The 18,070-nt window shown below is 41.3% G+C and overlaps 1 protein-coding gene across 1 annotated transcript in view; it reads left to right on the top strand.

Moving 5' to 3' along the window:
* Window positions 1-18,070, top strand: part of csmd2 (CUB and Sushi multiple domains 2) — a 224,401-nt gene that overhangs the window by 104,590 nt on the left and 101,741 nt on the right. The window contains exons 8-13 of the mRNA XM_041052918.1: window positions 903-990; window positions 2,221-2,345; window positions 6,175-6,296; window positions 8,688-8,791; window positions 11,355-11,467; window positions 17,594-17,776. Of these exons, the coding sequence (XP_040908852.1) occupies window positions 903-990; window positions 2,221-2,345; window positions 6,175-6,296; window positions 8,688-8,791; window positions 11,355-11,467; window positions 17,594-17,776 (735 nt within the window). The remainder of the gene's footprint in view (window positions 1-902; window positions 991-2,220; window positions 2,346-6,174; window positions 6,297-8,687; window positions 8,792-11,354; window positions 11,468-17,593; window positions 17,777-18,070) is intronic.

Raw genomic sequence — 18,070 nt, 5'->3', positions numbered from 1 at the left:
AAATCTAATCTTACACCGTTTGCATTATATATATATATGGGTCAATTAACTGTAGTGTGTGAATAAGACAAAAAGCAGTATCGTCTATAAAGATGAGAATGAGCCTGACATTCACAGTCATATATTCCTGAAGAAGTCAACATTGTCTTCCTCTTCTGTTTGCTCAAGAGTAACCTTATACCTGTGTCCTCCTTTCTGTCTTCCATTTTTTCCCCATTACCCATGCTGACACCAGCGAGCCTTGCTTTAAATTCATTGCTGTCTGGCCTCAAACTGGGACCTCGGCCAATGAGCAGGTGTCACATTGATTTGGCCCCACAGACCTTTGACCCCTTCCAGTCAGTCAGATGGTCTCTCTTGGTTGGCCAGGTTTATTTGACCCCTTCTTGCACTTTACCTTCCACTGCTTTGCACCCAGTGGTGTGAATTAACAGAGCACCATCAGGAATGTGGTCTGGGATAAAATGTTCTTGGCTAGATATGTTAAGCAGGTCAAGGTGTATGCTGGATGAGCTGATGTGCGCAAGCGCAGGGCAAACATCAAACACTCCTGTGACCAGAAGAAAAGGCTAGGAGAGGTGTTAGCACTTATTCCACTCATCAACCTTTTAACCTTCGATTTGTTCTGTAATGACAAAGCTGCCACCAGGGGGCAGAACGTAAACAAACAAGCTGATAACCATGAGCCTTGATCTACTTTATGTTCTTATTGGGAACAAGTAAAGACTTTCACATAGACATCTAACTTGAAGACTTACCCATATTTTTATAGTCCTGTTTATATGTTGTATGTATTTCAGTTTTCCTTAATGCAGCAAAATCCAACATTTTCAAATAAATTTTGCTTAAGCTTTCTTTTGTCAACCTTTCTTAATCCTTTTCTCTCTGTCTTTTCCCATCAGTGTCTCAGATGGGTGTAGCCCAAGGACACAACATGTGTCCAGACCCGGGGATCCCGGACCGAGGAAAAAGAAAAGGCTCAGACTTCAGGTAAAAGCAAGTGAGGATCGATTTCAGGAGCAATTAAAGTGTCAGGTGTAACTGAACAGGTGAAAGATTCTTGAACACAGAATATGAATGATACAATATGAATGATACAGAGTTCGTTTTGGTTAGCAAAGATGCTTTTCGGGTTTTTTAAGACCTTGAAGTGGCGACCATATTAGGCTAGAACTTGACTAATGAACACTGGCTCGAGCTATACAGTACAAGTGTAAATGGCTTCTGAAAAAAAAAATATCAAGGCACTGGTGCCTTCATTAGTCTCATTTTTCATTTCATGTGACTTTTTTCCACAGTTCTTCAAATAAGTAACTTCAACCTTCAGCACAAGGCTTTTGGTTTTCTAATTTAATCCTTTAGCTTGTGTAAGTGCTATGAGAGTGCTCAGTGACAGTTTGCTGTTAAGATTTTCTTTGACAGACATTTAGTGTCATATTTTTTTATCAGTTTAGTCATGTTTAAATTGAATAATATCAGAGTTTTAATTAGTCTTACTTCCAGTGTTTCTTGGAAGTAGAAAATCACAGTTTCTTCTTCTTTTTTTTAATTTAGTTTCTAAATGTGTAAAATTTACTGCTGTAATAATGGGCCAATCTTCATTAATAAGTGAAATTCACAGTGTCAGCACTGAAACTGTTCAGTCCCAAAATGATTCCAAAGTTAACTCCCAGTTTGACGTTAATGATTTTAACTCTGTTCGCAGTTGAGTTTTAATCAACAGTGAGCTGGGAGGACATATTGGGAAATGGGGCCACTATTAGGCAGTATAACAAAATCAGGTCCTGCATCTTGAAATGGGCTCCAGAGAACAGCACATTACCCAATGTCATGCCCCATAAAGCCACTGCATCCAAACCAGATAGAGAAATGTGTACACTAAAACAAATATCCTACCATCTGAGCCACTGCACACTAATAGGCTGCCTCTGTGGGATGGTGATATTACCGTTGGGATTATGGAGTTTCATTCCTGTCAGAGCCATTGTCTCTATCAATGGTCAACTGTAACACAGACAAATGGGCAACATCCGTCTCCCACAATGCAGCACTTTTGGAAATCACAGCTGGGAAGTCAAAAAAAAAAATGTATTTTTTTTTTTTCCAGTAAACATTTTTTCTTGTTACTCTGCTAAATTGTGATTTTTACAGGAAAGGTTTTGTGGTGCTGATGTTTCTTTTTCTTTTTTTTTTTTTTTTCTGTATGCAATCTAACTGCAGGCGAGGAGCCACGGTGCATTTCTCCTGCGACGAAGGTTATGAACTGCAGGGCTCAAAGAGCATCAGTTGCCTCAGAGTGACGGACAGCTACGTGGGCTGGAGTGACGATCGGCCCATATGCAGAGGTAAGGATTGACATGTGGGCTGTCCATCTACACACATGTGTAATGGAAGTAGTCTCAATGTGACCTCCAGTTATATTTCCATACTTGGAAACCTGATGGTGATGATGTGTTTTTCTCATGAGGCTGCTGTCACTTTGTGCAGATGTCCAGTCCATTTCCTTTTCTATGTTATTGATTCAGTATTCACCATTTTACTGTGACTGGCCTGACTTTGACCTTTGGCCAGCACTCTTTCTCTTCCTGCTGTTTAGCCATGCTGGCATAGTGCTGCCCATCAGTCACGTCTTCCTCACTCCTGATCATTTTGTGACAGGCAGGAAAAGCATTCAGGCTCCCTGTACGGTATTCCTGATGCTCATGCTCTCCTCGGATTAAGGTTTCAGCCTCAGTGAACTGAATTATTCAGAACAGATTTGATATTTCACTTTTTTTTGGTAGAATACAGTAATAGGTATCTGATTATGAATTATATTTATTGAAGAAGGAAATGGTGGTGGTGTTCCTTTAGAGCTTATAAGTAAAAAATCCTAAATCTATTCACAAATAATAAGGCACTTTTAGCCTGCTGGCCCTTTCTTTTGTTTTTCATTTAGTTAGTAGACTTCCAATTCCAACACTTACTGCAAAATGTTTGCATTGTTTTCTGGGTGAGGATTCATTTATGTTTCAGTCCAGCAGAGTTCTGATTGTTGGTACCAATCTCAAAGCGCATTGACAATACAGACAATTAAGAAATCAGAACATTAAGTACCTTTGATCGATGCAAGGCTTCATGTTTGTAATTACAAATGTAGCCCAGAAAAAGACCCAAAGTGTTTTTAATTATGCTCTGTGTTCCACCACCAGGAACCATGTGTTGTAAAGGAAGTATTCAAGTAGATAACAAAAAACAAAATAACAAAACAGCCTCTTTCTAGTTATTCCTCCTTAAAGCAGCTGTAGCTGACATTTTTTAATAACAGTGTATCAAATGAATGAAAGTGTGATGATGATGAAATGAGTTGCTCGTAGTGATGAGGCAGCTCCCCTCAGCTCTACAGAGCTTTTCAGCAGCAGAAGGTGGCTGTTCTCAGCGAACCCACTGTACGCTACTGGCTCAGCACCACGACAGACAGACACAGTTAGCAACTAGCTGGTAAACATGCAGCATTTAGCAGCTAAAGAGCCACCTGAGTATCCTTCTTAGGAGTTGGTAGAAAGTTGCCGGAAACAGCGATGAATGAATGATAATGTTGCTCTGTAGCTGCTGGATGTGTAAACAAGCAACAGTTTGCTAACAAGTTTGCCATATTAACTTAAATTAGTCATTGCAGGTTTAAATTGGCAGGTGTGGTGGTGGTTGATTGTATCATTGATCCAACAGCACTAAATGCTTTGTCATTACTCTAAAAGGGCCCTGTAATTTGCAGTGCTGAGTGATAACTCCGAAAGTTTGAGGTAATTAAGCCAAACAGTTCTGCGTACATTGAGATTGACATGTTGATAAATCACAACATCAGAAATGAAATTATCTCTGAGGTAAGTTGGTCAGTGACATTACTGTTTGACTTCACTCAAACAGACAGGCCATTAGGGTGATTTTTCATCCACGTTTCCCTTTATCCCCTGCAGGAAGATCCATGTCACCCATTTTGCAGCACTTTCCCCATCAGGGCTTGTGAGCACCTTAATCTCTGTGAGATTTGTCTAATGTAATCACCTGTAGCATTTGTGCATTTTATCCCCTTTAATACAGCCTACAGGCTATTGTTATTTCTCCACTTCAGTTAATGTCCTCTCAAAAATCCCCCAAAAACCCATTCTTTCTTTTGTCTTGCACTGATCCAATTGTGGCTAAATTAAATTACAGCACTGTAAGATTGGGTAGGGGGGGGCATGATCTCAGAAGGATTATATGGGTGTGGGAATTGATTGTGCTTTGTCTCATCTAAGACGCCGTCAGTCACCTGTGATTAAAGAATAACATGATTTTGGTGTTTTATGACATCAAACACAGTGATGAAGGCCTGGTTGTGACACTTTCTGTCTTCTGTTCTTCTTTGAACTAAAATAATACAAAAAAAAAGTGATGGAGTTCTGTGTGAAGGCCATGGTATCAGCTGATTTTCTGTTTTATGTAAAGGAGCATTGAAGATTGATATAACATCTGGAAAAATGTCAGTGAAATTGGCCCTTAAAAATATCTCGTTCCATCTTCCTCATTTAACCTTTGTTCCTGTGCCTTTGTTCTGCTTCACTCTTTTTAAATGAAGATTAAACATCATCCAGGAATAATTGAAGATCTGTATCCTAAATTAGCATTAGTCATCATTAAAGTGAACAGTACTATCATTAGCACAGGAGGAAAAAAAAAAAAACTTTATCTCTGGCTGCAAATCCATTCTCTTGATATGAAATTCACTGTTCCCCTCTTTCGTTCATACTTTCTTTCTGGTCACACTGAGCTGTTGCAATTCTTCTTCGTCATGGATTTTGATTGCTGCTTAGCTTGCTGCACTTTCACGTCTGTCACCGCACACAAAGGGCGGGGTGTATCAGACACAATGATCCCCATGATTAAAGAAAATGGAAGGGGATATGATAGCTTCAGAGGACTTCCTCTCTGCTGTATTATTTTCATTAAGGTCACCCTCACTGTCAGCACAACTCATATTAATAACTTTATTCTTCCGTTAACTTTACCAAAGTTCTTTTTTTTTTTCTTTTTTTTATGTTTTAATAGGGGTGAGTTGGTGGGAGACGGGTGGAGCATAGAGCCACAGAGCGGGGCTCTAGCACCCGAAGGACCTCTCTCAGATGTAACTCATTAAAATCAGGTTAGCTAGTTCAGGCCCTTTCAAATACTTTCAGGTTATCCCCCACATATGTACACAGGTACACACTCACTTCCCTTAAAGTACTCATTAGAAATTCTACTTTAATTTGAGCAGGTGTTGAATGGTTCTGCCATGCACACAACCTCGGGCCTTGATAAGAAAAGTCACACTGTCCTTTAAAGCTTGGTTTGCAAACTTCTCACCCACTCATTTCAATGAGAATATCAAAGTTTGATATTCAGTTTTGTTTTGTTTTTTTCTTTTACTATGATAAGGTATTCAGTACTGTGACCAATTTTAGCAATAGCAGAGGACAATAAAGGCAGTCTGATAACATCTAGTTTGTTTTATTGTTATAATAAATTAAATAAATTACATAACCCGGCAATATTTACAAAAAGATCTTCTAGTCTTTCTTGTGTATTTTAGACTTCTTTGATTTAGGGTTTTGATTGAATCTCTTTTTTTGTGGTGCCAGACGAAATTGGCAAAGTGCTGATGATGTTGTTTAGATGACTCTTTGCTTTCATAATATGGTGATGGTTTAAAAACAGTCAATTTATCATAAACAACCACTTGCCAAACATCGTCAGCTCGCCAGTCAGGAGCACCAGAGGAACTTATGGTTAAATAAATGCATTTTGGATGGTTACACAGTTGTATTTGGTGGCCCTCCTCATTGGGATGCTATCCGTGTAGCTCGGTAAAGGCTGAGTTCAGAGTTTTGAACACACCCACAGGTCGTTTTTGAACAGAACGCAGCCAACATAAGTAAAATATGAAATATTCATAATGCACAAGGCAAAATATACAACTGCCAGAATGAGGAATAAGAAATCTTAATAGGTGGAGACTGAGATGGTTAAGGCATGACTCAGCATAACTAGCAGTCAAACAGTGTCATGATTTGTCGATTTAACAGGCAATCCAGGAGAGGGTTTGAAGCGCGTGTCTTTCAAATGTGCCTTTCATCTATCATTGACCAATCATTTGCCTCTTTCTGTGTCCTGTAGCACCAATGTGTGGAGGTCAGCTGAGAGGGCCCAGTGGTGTCATCACATCTCCAAACTACCCGGTCCAGTACGACAACAATGCCAACTGCACTTGGGTCATCACAGCCACAGACACATCTAAGGTAAAAGTCGGGATTGAAGCAACAGTGCAAAGTGCCAATTTAGCTTTGAAACTGTAATCGCCTGCTCCAGCGTTGTCTTAAGTGGTGTGTTTATCTGTGAGCAAAAAAAAAAAAAAAAAAAAGTCAGCTGGTGTGTTAGCACGTGTTAGGGAGGAGCTCCAGACGAGGCTCTTCTCTGACACCCATGACTCATTTCATGCTTTTATAATTGCTGCAGGACAGTCTAGGGGCTGTTAAACACACCATGTGACAGAAGCTCTCCCATGGAAAAATGTGAGAGATAAGGAAAATGAAAGAGAGGGGGGGGGGGGGGGGGGGGGCAGTGGAGCTGAGCCAAGAGAAGACAAAGAGAGTTGTTAGAAACACCTGTGGTGAGGGAGAGAAGAAGAGAATAAAAAAAATGGACAGAGGAGTAATGGAGAGGTTTTGAGAGCATGCTCAGAGGATATCATGAAAGTGTCATAGCCATCGTGTTCAGACCATTGACTTTGGAGTTGTGTTCAAGGCCACCCAGCTGCTTTCCTGCCAAATATCCTTCTCTGAACTCAAACAAAATGGTTTTACAAATCCGTTCTCTTATTGCACTGCACCGAGTGAAGGAGAGGTTGTGCGAGGTGAGAGGCAAGGCAGGAGGGGTAGTCATACCCACCCAACCCCACCTTCTGCTCGCATGCAAACAAATGCACACAATCACACACAATCGCACACACACAGACACCCTTGAGGATACTCAGCGGGCAGCCTGCTGAAACAGACAACGGTACTTTGGGCTGTCTCTCGCTCCGTGTCTGGTCCAGATGAAGATGGAGCGAGGCTGTTCTTTCTGTTTAGAGATGTAATGAGCTTCTATTCCTGCCCGTCCGCATTGGCTCAGCCAGAGGAGATGTTAGGTCAGGAAGGAGACTGAGGCGGAACTGCATAGGGAGGCGGGTGGGACGTGGCACAGCTCTTCTAGACCCGAATCACCACCTCATGACATCATGACTAATGTGGGTTGTTGACAAGTGTTGCCCCTTTATGTCCTGAAGGAACTGAATGCAGCTCTTTGTAGTTGACAATCTTTCAAGTGTTTATCCGTCAGCATCGGGGACACTGGGGTCTCTGTTCCAAAACAACCAAAATGTCAGAGTTTCAGTCAGAGATTGCAAACAATATAAAATAAATATACTGCACCGCTACCGCTGCACTCTTTATGTTTTCCTTTTGTTTATTCCGTCCCCCTCTGCGCCTCACCTGTTGGCTGGCAGATGTGAGATGAGTTTGTGGTATGAAACTCTATTTATCGAGTGATCGGACCTATTTTGCCTGCACACCATCCATCTCTTCTCTTCACCTTGGCAATTTTCATTAGGCACCGGGTTTAACATAGGACAGAATGCAATTTGCATTTATATAAGCTTTTTCATTAGGCCTTGCTCTCTCAGCCCTCTGAAAACATTAAGAATTTGGCGGAAATCAGTGGCAGCTAATTTAAAAATAGGAGACAAAGACCAGTCCTTTGTTGTTTATTTATTTATATTTATTTGTCTCCCATGTCACCCTGCCTTTTGTGTCTATATGTCCTTATTTATCGACATTTATCATCGTAATCAAATCTTATTTGTTTGTCTGTCTTTATTAGACTTGCCCCTTGCTTCCCTCAGCTAGGACACACTTATTGTTTTTCTTACCTTGTTACCTTCTCTCCCATACTCCCACCTGCAGCAATGAGATGAAATGAATAGGCGTGTGCGTGTTTTCTTCCCCCCTCACAGTTAGAATCCCATACTTGATTCTTTGAAAACTTTTGTGTCACCTTTATGATGCATATATTCACCTTGCGGACAACCTCAAGTCCCCTGCCACATCTCCTGATGTGCTTAGTCATGGTAAGTCTGGCTAAATAGGCCACAAAGGCATCTGCAACCTGCTGATTTGATGAGCAAAGAGTAAGGGTCATGCAGACCGTCTGGCAGGCAATCAGATATTTGATTAGTGGGAGAGAGTTTGTAATCTGGATCTCAGAAAGTCAAAGTATTCACATGCAGTCATGTAGGTGTGGACAAAGCTCTGTGGCTGTACTAAGCTGATAATTCACACAAACAGCATGTAAGATTTGTGATTGAAATCAGATGAGATGAAGATTTGTGAAGGTATGTGAGTATTTATAAGCAAGGAAGTAAATTGGGAGATGAACAAAGATGTATAACATACAATACACAAAGCTAGTACATGTGTGTGAATGGAGATGATCTCTGCAAATATTCAGAAGAGATTGATAGATGACAGGTTGACGGACAGAGGGATGGAAAGTCACAGATGGGAAGGGGTCTCTCCTCTGCACCAGGCATAGGGAGCTTTCAAACGTCTGTCGCTTACGGTTGTCCTGGCGATGTCCCTGCTGTTGTCCAGGTGATCAAGCTGACATTTGAGGATTTTGACCTGGAGCGAGGCTACGACACCCTGACCGTGGGAGACGGCGAGGTGGTGGGAGACCAGAAGACCATCTTCCATGTGTGAGTGACTCCTTCGACCTCAATCTTTTTGTCCTCAGCCTTCTGTCTGTTCTCTGACTCCTTCTGGCTTTTTCTCCGCACCATTGTCTCCAGCAGTCATTTTCATGTTTGCTACTCATGTTCCATGTAATGGTATTCTGTCTTTTTCTGTCTCTCTTTCCTCTTCACCTTGCTTCTTTTTGGCACACGATCCTTTTCTCCTCCTTCACTTCCCTGCACCCAGCAGCAGCCCTCTCTCTTCCCTCTCCCCTCCAGCCCTTTTTCTCTCCGTTGTACTGTTTCTCTTTCATTTCATCACCACCTGATGCAGTAGTGCATGAAAAATAGATGCCGCACCGCGTTGTCAATCATCACTCTTTTCAATGTTAAAAACAAGATCACAGCCATGTGGTGCAACATTGCGAACTGCATATTGATGCTCCCTAATGGAGTTTGCGATAGCAGATGCTCCATAACAATTCACAGGATGTTGTTATTAATTGTGCTGAAATTTACCGCGTTAATAAAGTTTTTATAGATCAATTTTTATGCAAGGCTGCCTCGCCTGGGTGGAAACTGGGGGGGAGGTGGGAGATAAATGAGGGAAGGGTTTGTGGAGGAGGAGGGGTTTGTTGATGGGGGAAGATCTTTCTCACTTTAATATTTTTGTGCACTTGCACATACTTTCACAACACACAAACACTGAAAACGATCTAATCTATTCAATTAAGGGCTTCCTCTCCATTTATGCACCTCTTTATGATACGAAAGTAGAGTAAGCAACTCTGCCATTGAAATTGGATGGGCTCTTGCACATGAACAAACTAGAGCAATTTAGGGCCAGAGAATATACTGCAGCTATCAGCGCTGTTTAACTCGGGACTATATTTCTGTGAATCAGCGGTGCAGGCAAGCGTGTACAGGGCGTAGGGAATTATTTCTTTTGTAACTTTAAGGTCAGAGCACATAACCCTACAGCAGCGCAGTCATAAATGTGGTGGTTAATAGGCAATGAGTCGCAACCAATCAAATCCCCTGTTTTCCTTCACCTGAAAGACACTGTTCACTGACAGTCTGATAATGGACTGTCAGCAGACCAACTACCTTAAACAGCTTACCAACAAGCATTATGCTATAGTGATTAGCTTGCAGGTGAATTAAAACACACTATTCAGAGTTGTTAGGTTGGATGTCAGATCACAGTCATTCATACCACAGAACTACATTTATAGGTACTGGAAGTGGTAAGAAACAAAACTAAACCATTTCATGTTATTTAGATTAATGTCATTTTGTCGATCCATCAGGCAAAATTCCCCAAATCTTTAACATGAAGACTGCACTGTAGTGCTTTTTGAGCACACTACTATTTCATTTTTCCTCCCACACATGGAAAAGCAAGTTTACAGAAACTTGCCAGATTATCAAAAGGCTGCAGGAACGGACAAAACCATGGACCCAACTTATCCAGACACAATTTCCTTTCTACTCCCACCGTACTCCATGTGCTGTCACTAAAATTAGAAGCTTTAATCACTTACTCTGCAGCTATACACTTCTAATTAGAGTTGGGTGGAATTACTATTCAAATAGGATTAAATTACGTCTGTGGCATTGACTGATCTTGCCTTCATTTCCCACTTTCTTGGCCCCAAATGTTTTGAATTAAAGGGTTAGGATAAAAAAAAAAAGGCTTCTCAGACTGGAATTGACTACAACAGTTTTAGAGCACTTGTCATTGATGAGAAAAGTCTGATAGTTTAATATATGCAGCAGCTTCAGAAAGTCTTCAGAGACTCTCACTTTTTGCACATTTCATTGTGATGTAGATTTAATTGTTAGTGGATAAAACTGCCATTTTCCCGCATCAATCTACACTCAGTAACCCATAATAACAGTGAAAACATGTTTTTAGAATTCTTTGCAAATTTATTAAAAATCCAAAACTGGAATTTCTCATTAATTCCCTTAATTACAGATAATTAGATCCTTTATTCAGTTCTTTGTAGGAGACCTTTTGGCAGCAATTACAGCTTTCAGTTTTCAGTATATCTCATTCTTCCTGGCAGATCCACTCAAACTCCGTCAGATTCTTCACATCTCTCCACAGATGTTCTGTGGGGTTTAAGTCTGGACCATTGAAGGACAATCTGAGACTTGTCCTGAAGCCTCTCCAGCGTACGCTGTTGTTCCAGTCTCAGGTTGTGTACACTGTGGAGCAGGTTTTCTTCAAGGACCTCTCTATATTTGGCTGTATTCATGCTAGCCTCAATTCTGACCAGTCTCCCTGCCCCCTTCCACTGAGAAGCACTGACCTAGCATGATTCTGCCACCACCATGCTTCACCATAGGGATGGTGTTTGCCAGACATAGACTTTGGAGTTTTGTCCAAAGGGTTCAGTTTGTGTGTAATCAGACCAGAGAATGTTTTTCTCTTGCTCTCAGAGTCTTTTAAATGCTGCCATATGCTTTGTACTCAAACACAGTAAATACTACAGTAAACGCAGCTCACACATACAGTATGTTCACATCCAACATTAAAGGGATTTCTGTTTAAGTAACTTTCCTCTTGTCTCTTTTGTAGCTTGTCTGGTACCACAACTCCAGACCTCGTGGTCAGCACCAGTCACCAGATGTGGCTCAATTTCAAAACAGATGACACCAGCGGCTCCCTCGGCTTCAAGGTGTCCTATGAAGGTAAGGATTCTTCAGACGTTCTGGTTGTCACTCAGTGAGATACACTGGCTTTGCTTGCAGCATTTTAAAAAGGATTGTCTGACTCGTTTGAGGTACCCAACTCAGCTGACACTCACGTAGCATCAAAAGAAGTAAGGTTGCGTAAAGTCACGCCCATGTGAAATTACTTTTTCAGGAACTTTTTCAAATGGTCCTTTGGTTCTTCATTGTTTCAAACTTTCATAAAAACAGGTAATTAGAGAATGATAATATCGTCTTGGTGCATTAAAATTCTAACCTACCATAACTCCTTTTTTTTTGACAACCTCAAAGAGAATCAAATGTCAAGGGTCATTTTACCCTTCTGCATTGTGACTCACTGCTCAAAGCTGACATTATGGGCTCTGACACATCTTCCATCTAACATTGTTCCTTCATCATCCACAGTTTAGTTTCAAAAATATAGGGATTAGAGATGATGCATGTGTCTCATGTAAGACTTTTGCAGTGTAACTTGGAAGTCTCATAAAAATAGTACCTAAAGTCCTGTAACATCTATATGACAAATGCCATGTTGCACAAATACAAATAGATTACAAAGCCTTTAAATGAAACATAGAGCCAAGTGATATCTCTATAAATATCTCTGTAAAAAAAAAAAAACACACACACACACACACACACACACACACACACACACACACACACACACACACACACACACACACACACACACACACACACACACACACACAATTGTTTAATGCTCTGTACATCAGTGAGGAAGCAAGGATTATCAGTGAATGAAGGCCCAATTTGGTGGTTCCATAGCACAAATTATGGCAGGTCAGTAAAGCACTATGCTTTGTTAAAGTAAACTGGTCAAAAACAGTTAGAGGTCCATCAGTGCAGCCTACTGCAGAAAGCTGATGCACTTGTCCTATGGCCTAATCCAAGTGTGTATCTGTCTGTGTGTGTGGTTGCACACATGAGCGTTAACAAACGTGAACTGATACGTGCATGTGCTTGCATGCATGTGTGAAGACAAGAGGAGACAAAAATGAGAGACAGTGTGAGTTTGTGAATCTGTATGTGTGTGTGTGACATTGTCTGTGTGTGTGTTTATGAGTTTGCCTCTCAGAAGCACAGCGAGTCTTCTCCCTTGCCCACAGATGCTTATTTTTCATCAGTAAAAATAACAGAGAAAGTGGAGCAGCATGCTGAACCAAAGTGTAATTAAAACAATGAGTTCTACTTAATGAAGGGGAAGAAACGCTTTGAACCACTTCACCTCCCAGATTGGAGCACCCAAAACCTAATTTGCATTCACAATTACTTGTATTTTAAGCCTGATCATCAAGTGTAATTGCAAGCACAGTCATGCCAGTACACACACTCTCACTTTACCAATGCATTTGAGTGTGGGTTGGACACACTCCGCAATGCCCTCAATCTTTCAGCAGAAATTCTAATGCTTGCAAACAAAATCGGTGTTGATGCACATAGGTCTAAGCCCAACCACTGTGGTACTCTGCACTGACACTGAGCGTGTGTAATCTGAAATATTTGGATGGATGTACACCCACGTGCGCGCGCATGCACCAACAGGACTGGCGCTAACACAGAGCACACAGAGGTCATGTCCTTTCTAATAATTTCTTCAGTATAAGTTTGGGGTTTAGAGCCTGTTCAGACTGCCGAGTGCAGAGTGTAGAGAGTTTATGACTGAAAGTTGAATCTGTTGTGCCGTGTAACCACATGTTGTCAGATTCTGACGATATGCTGGTACACACAAAATTAGGTCCACACAGAAATGTAGGCCTGTAAAGCCCATTAAGACATTGCATTCAGTATCAGGTCATACAAAGAAACGTGACTTTTAAAGTCCTTATGTCACCCTGGGCCTAAGGGGATTGCAGTGTAGTTGTCGACAGTAATGTGAGTTTGAGTCCCATTACAGTGCTCGGATTACTCTCGAATGTCAAGCAGATAGGCACGACAAATACGCCATTACGTCTCCTCCCTTATTCATGAGAATCAAATGTCGCTTCATTCACTCTTGCCTCTGTGTACGTTGCATATAAGAGATCATCTTATGCACAATATACACAGAAAGACACAGATGCGTTCACAGTCACATGTAGAAAAACAGATAAACAGTCCATGAAACACATGCACACATCAATGTACGCACACTTCAAAGGGCTCTCATTTATTGCCTCCATTTTCCCTGAAGGACCCATCAGGCAGAAATTCCTCATTTGAGAAAAGTACTGTGGGACTTGGGGTTCATCAGTGAGTTTGTAACAGTGGCAAACAAGTGAGTGTGCTTTTATGTGTTTGCATATGTATGGATTTTTGTGTCTGTCTTGTAGCTGGCTTGTCCTTCTAGATGTGGTGTCTTGAGGATCTTGTACATGCCCTTCGTTCATTTTCCCCTTAATTCTCTCTCAGGCTCCTTAAAACTTGCTTTTAGCATTCCCCCCCTTTTAAAGGTGACTTCCATGTAAGATCAATGAGTTGTCTTGTGAATGAGGCTGCCTCAGGATAGCCATACATCCAAACAGCAGTGAGCTCTAAATATGTGTTCTAAATGATGATCATCATTAGAGCTGAGTATGGATTTATACCCAGCATCACCCCTGGTGCGATTTAAAATCGTATTAGGCCCTGCCATCATTTCCTGGATGGATGAGCTTATTCGCTCTGTGTGTTCCCCCCGTCCGGATGCCTCGATAGGATGCCTCAGCATTCCCATCTGCAATTTGCAACCTCAGAAAAGTAGAAAGAGGAATGAGTGAAAGAAAGAGACACGCATAAATCTTTCCATAATGAAATTGTGGTTTTAAGGGAGAAGGGTGGTCATGAAGGTGTGTGTGTGTGTGTGTGCCTGAAAGTGCTCACGTCAGCTTCCAACACAAGTAAGAACGTTTGTCACACAGTAAAAGGAGGGATACATTTGCGTGAGGAAAGGGAGGGAGGGAGAAAGAGACACATAAGAGAGACATCTACAAGCTTAGTGAGTAACATTTTGGGGGTGAAAATAAAGAGACAGTGAAGGCTACTTAGTGGCAAAGAAAATTATTCTTATTCTAAGTTAAATGCATGACAAGACAATAGAAAAATCACGTTGATTTTAACGTCATAAAAGGAAGAAGCTAGTCTATCCTGTCAGCCCACGATGAGCTCTTCACTGAGTCATTCAGTGCTAATATCCATTCAGTCATGTGCATTCAGTTTTAGCTAAAAGGCTCAAAACAGGAAGAATGTCTTTGAATGTCTGGGAAAAATATCAACAAAACCAGGAGCGGCTGAAAGTAACAATCAGACCCATGACACTCTACTCTGTAAAAGACATACACTTAATTTTTTTTTCTCTTTTTTTTTTAACCTTAGAGCTGTTACAGAGCAGGACAGGTGCACATAGCACCTGACTTCTCACATCACATAGCCCACACATCTGGTCAAGACACAAGCTGTAATGATGCACTGACTTAACACTGGAATATTTAATGTCTCTATAGTTCAGGTGTTTTGTATTTGTGGTTTCCTAGTTCAAATCAGTGTGACCTAAATCTTACTTGTAAACCAGAATTAACTGTTGCACCAGCCATCCTGGCATACATCAGCTGAGCCAGCAGATTTTAATTAGTGAAGGTTACTGCGAATAGTATCAGGAGCTGAAGATAAAAATACTGGAGCTGTAGAAAAAAATCTCAAAACTGGGCTGTGGGAACAAAAACTTATTTCTAACAATAATCAAGCACATTTCCCAAAATCTCAGTACACCTTTTAGTGCTTGGCACAGGGAATCTAGATCACATCTTACTCTTCCAGTAATGTGGCCCTCGGTTTTTCCCTGCAAGTGAAGAATTTATTTTACTCATCTGCTCAGAGGGAAGGGGGTGAGGATTGTGCTATTGTGGTGTTCCAGCTGCAGGACAGCATTGGACTGAATGATTAGGGAAGTCATTCCCGAATGTCTGTGAGTGACTGAGTGAGCAAGTGAGTGATGAAGTTACACAATTGGTCGGCCGGCCGATGCCATCCAGATAGTCTGGGTCCAGAAGTCTGCAGCAGCGGCAACATAAGATATTCATATTTGCAGGTGCTTCAGAGGAAACGGAGACTGTGCTCATAGGTGGTAGATTTTCTTCCCTCATTGTGAGGTAGCAGTGAAAAAGAGAATATCTAACCATCTTTCAGTGTACACAGTGGAATTACTCATAAAACTGTTAACATTACAATGGGTAGAAGAAAAATAATCAAGCCAGTGTTATAATCATAAGCTTCTGATAGCTTGTCAGTGCTCGTAAGAATTAAGTTTGGAAAGTCGTCATGTTGGCATGATACTGTGTATGAAATCTGCCATTACTCCGGCCACGTTATAGGAGATCGATTATTTCTTTCCTTCCTCTGCTCGTGTAGGGGTAGAAGCAAATGAGACGATTGATGTATTGGCAAAACAATCATTTAAACTACCTGCAGTTAATTCACATGCAAACACTGTAAAGCAGAGAATGCACAAAGTCTGGCAGGTTTAAGTGACACAGGGAAACAGTATTTAGAAAAATTTAGGCAATTGATGGAACACGGGTGGAAGCTCAAGGGAAAAGAAGGTCGTTACCCATCTGAGGAGAGGACATACAGGTTGAAATCAAACACTCCATAGAATAGCCCCACTGGATTATGTACACACTGTTATGAAGGAAGAGTTGAATTAAAATCAGTACTAAATGGAATGGAAATCACAATATTACATTGGAAATCTGCTAGGAAGGACACATGGAGATTATGCAAGAGAAACAGGAACAATCACTGTAATTATAAGTTTTCCTGCTGCTGCTCATTCTGGTGGAAATGTACCTGTAAGTTGGTTTTCCCAGCCACCAAAGAAGAAGAAGAACAGTACTGGTGTGAGTTATAAATGCATTCTTTATGGAAGGGGGCGTTTACGGGCAGTGTTGTCAACTTAGTGCCTTTGTTGTTAGATTTTTAAGACCCCTTTACCTTTTTTCTTCACAAAAGCACTTAGCGACAGATCTATCAACTTTTTTTGGACACACCTTAGCTGCTTTCTGTAGAAGAGCCACACTCACACCTCTCATTCAGGTGACCGCATGGCAGCGGTCGTAGATGTGAATGAACTTTCTCTCTGAGCACAGATGTTGTCTTTTACTTATGTGTATGGTGGTTTTGTCAGGCGTTGATGACATGGTTATAAAATCAGTTTTTTAGCAGAGCAGAGCAGCAGGTTGGAAATGGCTTGGAAGTGTCATGTTCCATTGTCTCATGTAAAAATGAGAACAGCTTTATTGGGAATTCAGCTGAATTAAATTACTGTACATGTGGAGCAAACAGGTAAAAGGAAGTCCAGGGCTATATTAGGTTTTGACCTGGTCTTGTTTCCAGTCTCTGTGATCGCACATGAATCCACTATTCTTCCCTCTGTCGGAAAGAGAAAAAAAAAAAAGTAAAAACAGATAACTACATAAAGGAATCAGTTTTGGTGGAACATATTTTGGAGAGCCGACCTGGTGTGTTTGTCCTGTCACATGATATGGTCAAACAGAAATCAGCACTACACGGTGACTTTATGGTAACCAGCTGTACTCACATTTGCCTGGAGTTAATGAGAAATAGTTTGGTTTGGTTTGATTTAATGTGAGATCCTGCATCTCCATATCACTTATTATCTGTGTAGCTGCTTCTTGTCAATATCTGCTGGAGGCTACAGTCAGTAATAACCTTGAGTTGGGATGTCTCTTTCTCTCTGCCCACACCTCTCTCTCTCTCTCTCTCTCTCTCTCTCTCTCTCTCTCTCTCTATTTGATATCTAGCTAGCGTTTTTAGGAAAACTGGAGAAAGTATTCTTCTCAGGTGCTGCAGGGCCGCGGTGGTTGTCCATACTATTTTTCTGTTTGATTTAATATGCAGGTTAAAGCGAGGACAGACAGGGAGGTGCATTGTGCTAATTAGATTGTGACCTTTAAATTTATATCTCTACTGTGATACCAGGTAATAAAAATAGGTCTTTATTTGTATGACCCCCATTGATGTTTCTGTGCTTGAAATAATAAGTCATTATCAGTGTTAGGTTTGCATAGTGAATATTCTGCGTAATGCGTTTGTTTTTACCCCACACAGAAATTGACCAAGGCAGCTGTGGAGACCCTGGGATCCCAGCTTACGGCAAACGGGAGGGGACAGGTTTCCGCCACGGAGACAGGCTGTACTTTGAGTGTCTGCCTGCCTTTGAGCTGGTTGGGAAGAAGAACATCACCTGTCAGAAGAACAACCAGTGGTCGGCTAAGAAACCCAGCTGTGTTTGTAAGTTCTTGGATGCCTAATGCTGCTCTGACTCTGCATACACCATGTGCACACATGAGCATGTGTACAACACCGCTCTCAAGGGTGCATAAATGTGTACGTTTGTGCGGATGAGTGCAGGGAGGGCTGCATAATAAATGGTCAGATTATCCCTGCAGTTTGCCGAGCAGAGGCTGTGGATTTTGAAACAATAGGAGGGCTTATTAGCTAATTAACGCCATGAAAGACAAACACAGAGAGTGGGAGAGTTAGAGGATGAGGGGAGAAGGAAGAGCGCTGACCATGCAGATAATG

Source organism: Toxotes jaculatrix, chromosome 13 (assembly GCF_017976425.1).
Source record: "Toxotes jaculatrix isolate fToxJac2 chromosome 13, fToxJac2.pri, whole genome shotgun sequence".
NCBI classification, from domain to species: Eukaryota; Metazoa; Chordata; class Actinopteri; family Toxotidae; genus Toxotes; species Toxotes jaculatrix.
This window is presented reverse-complemented; position numbering and strand designations above follow the sequence as displayed.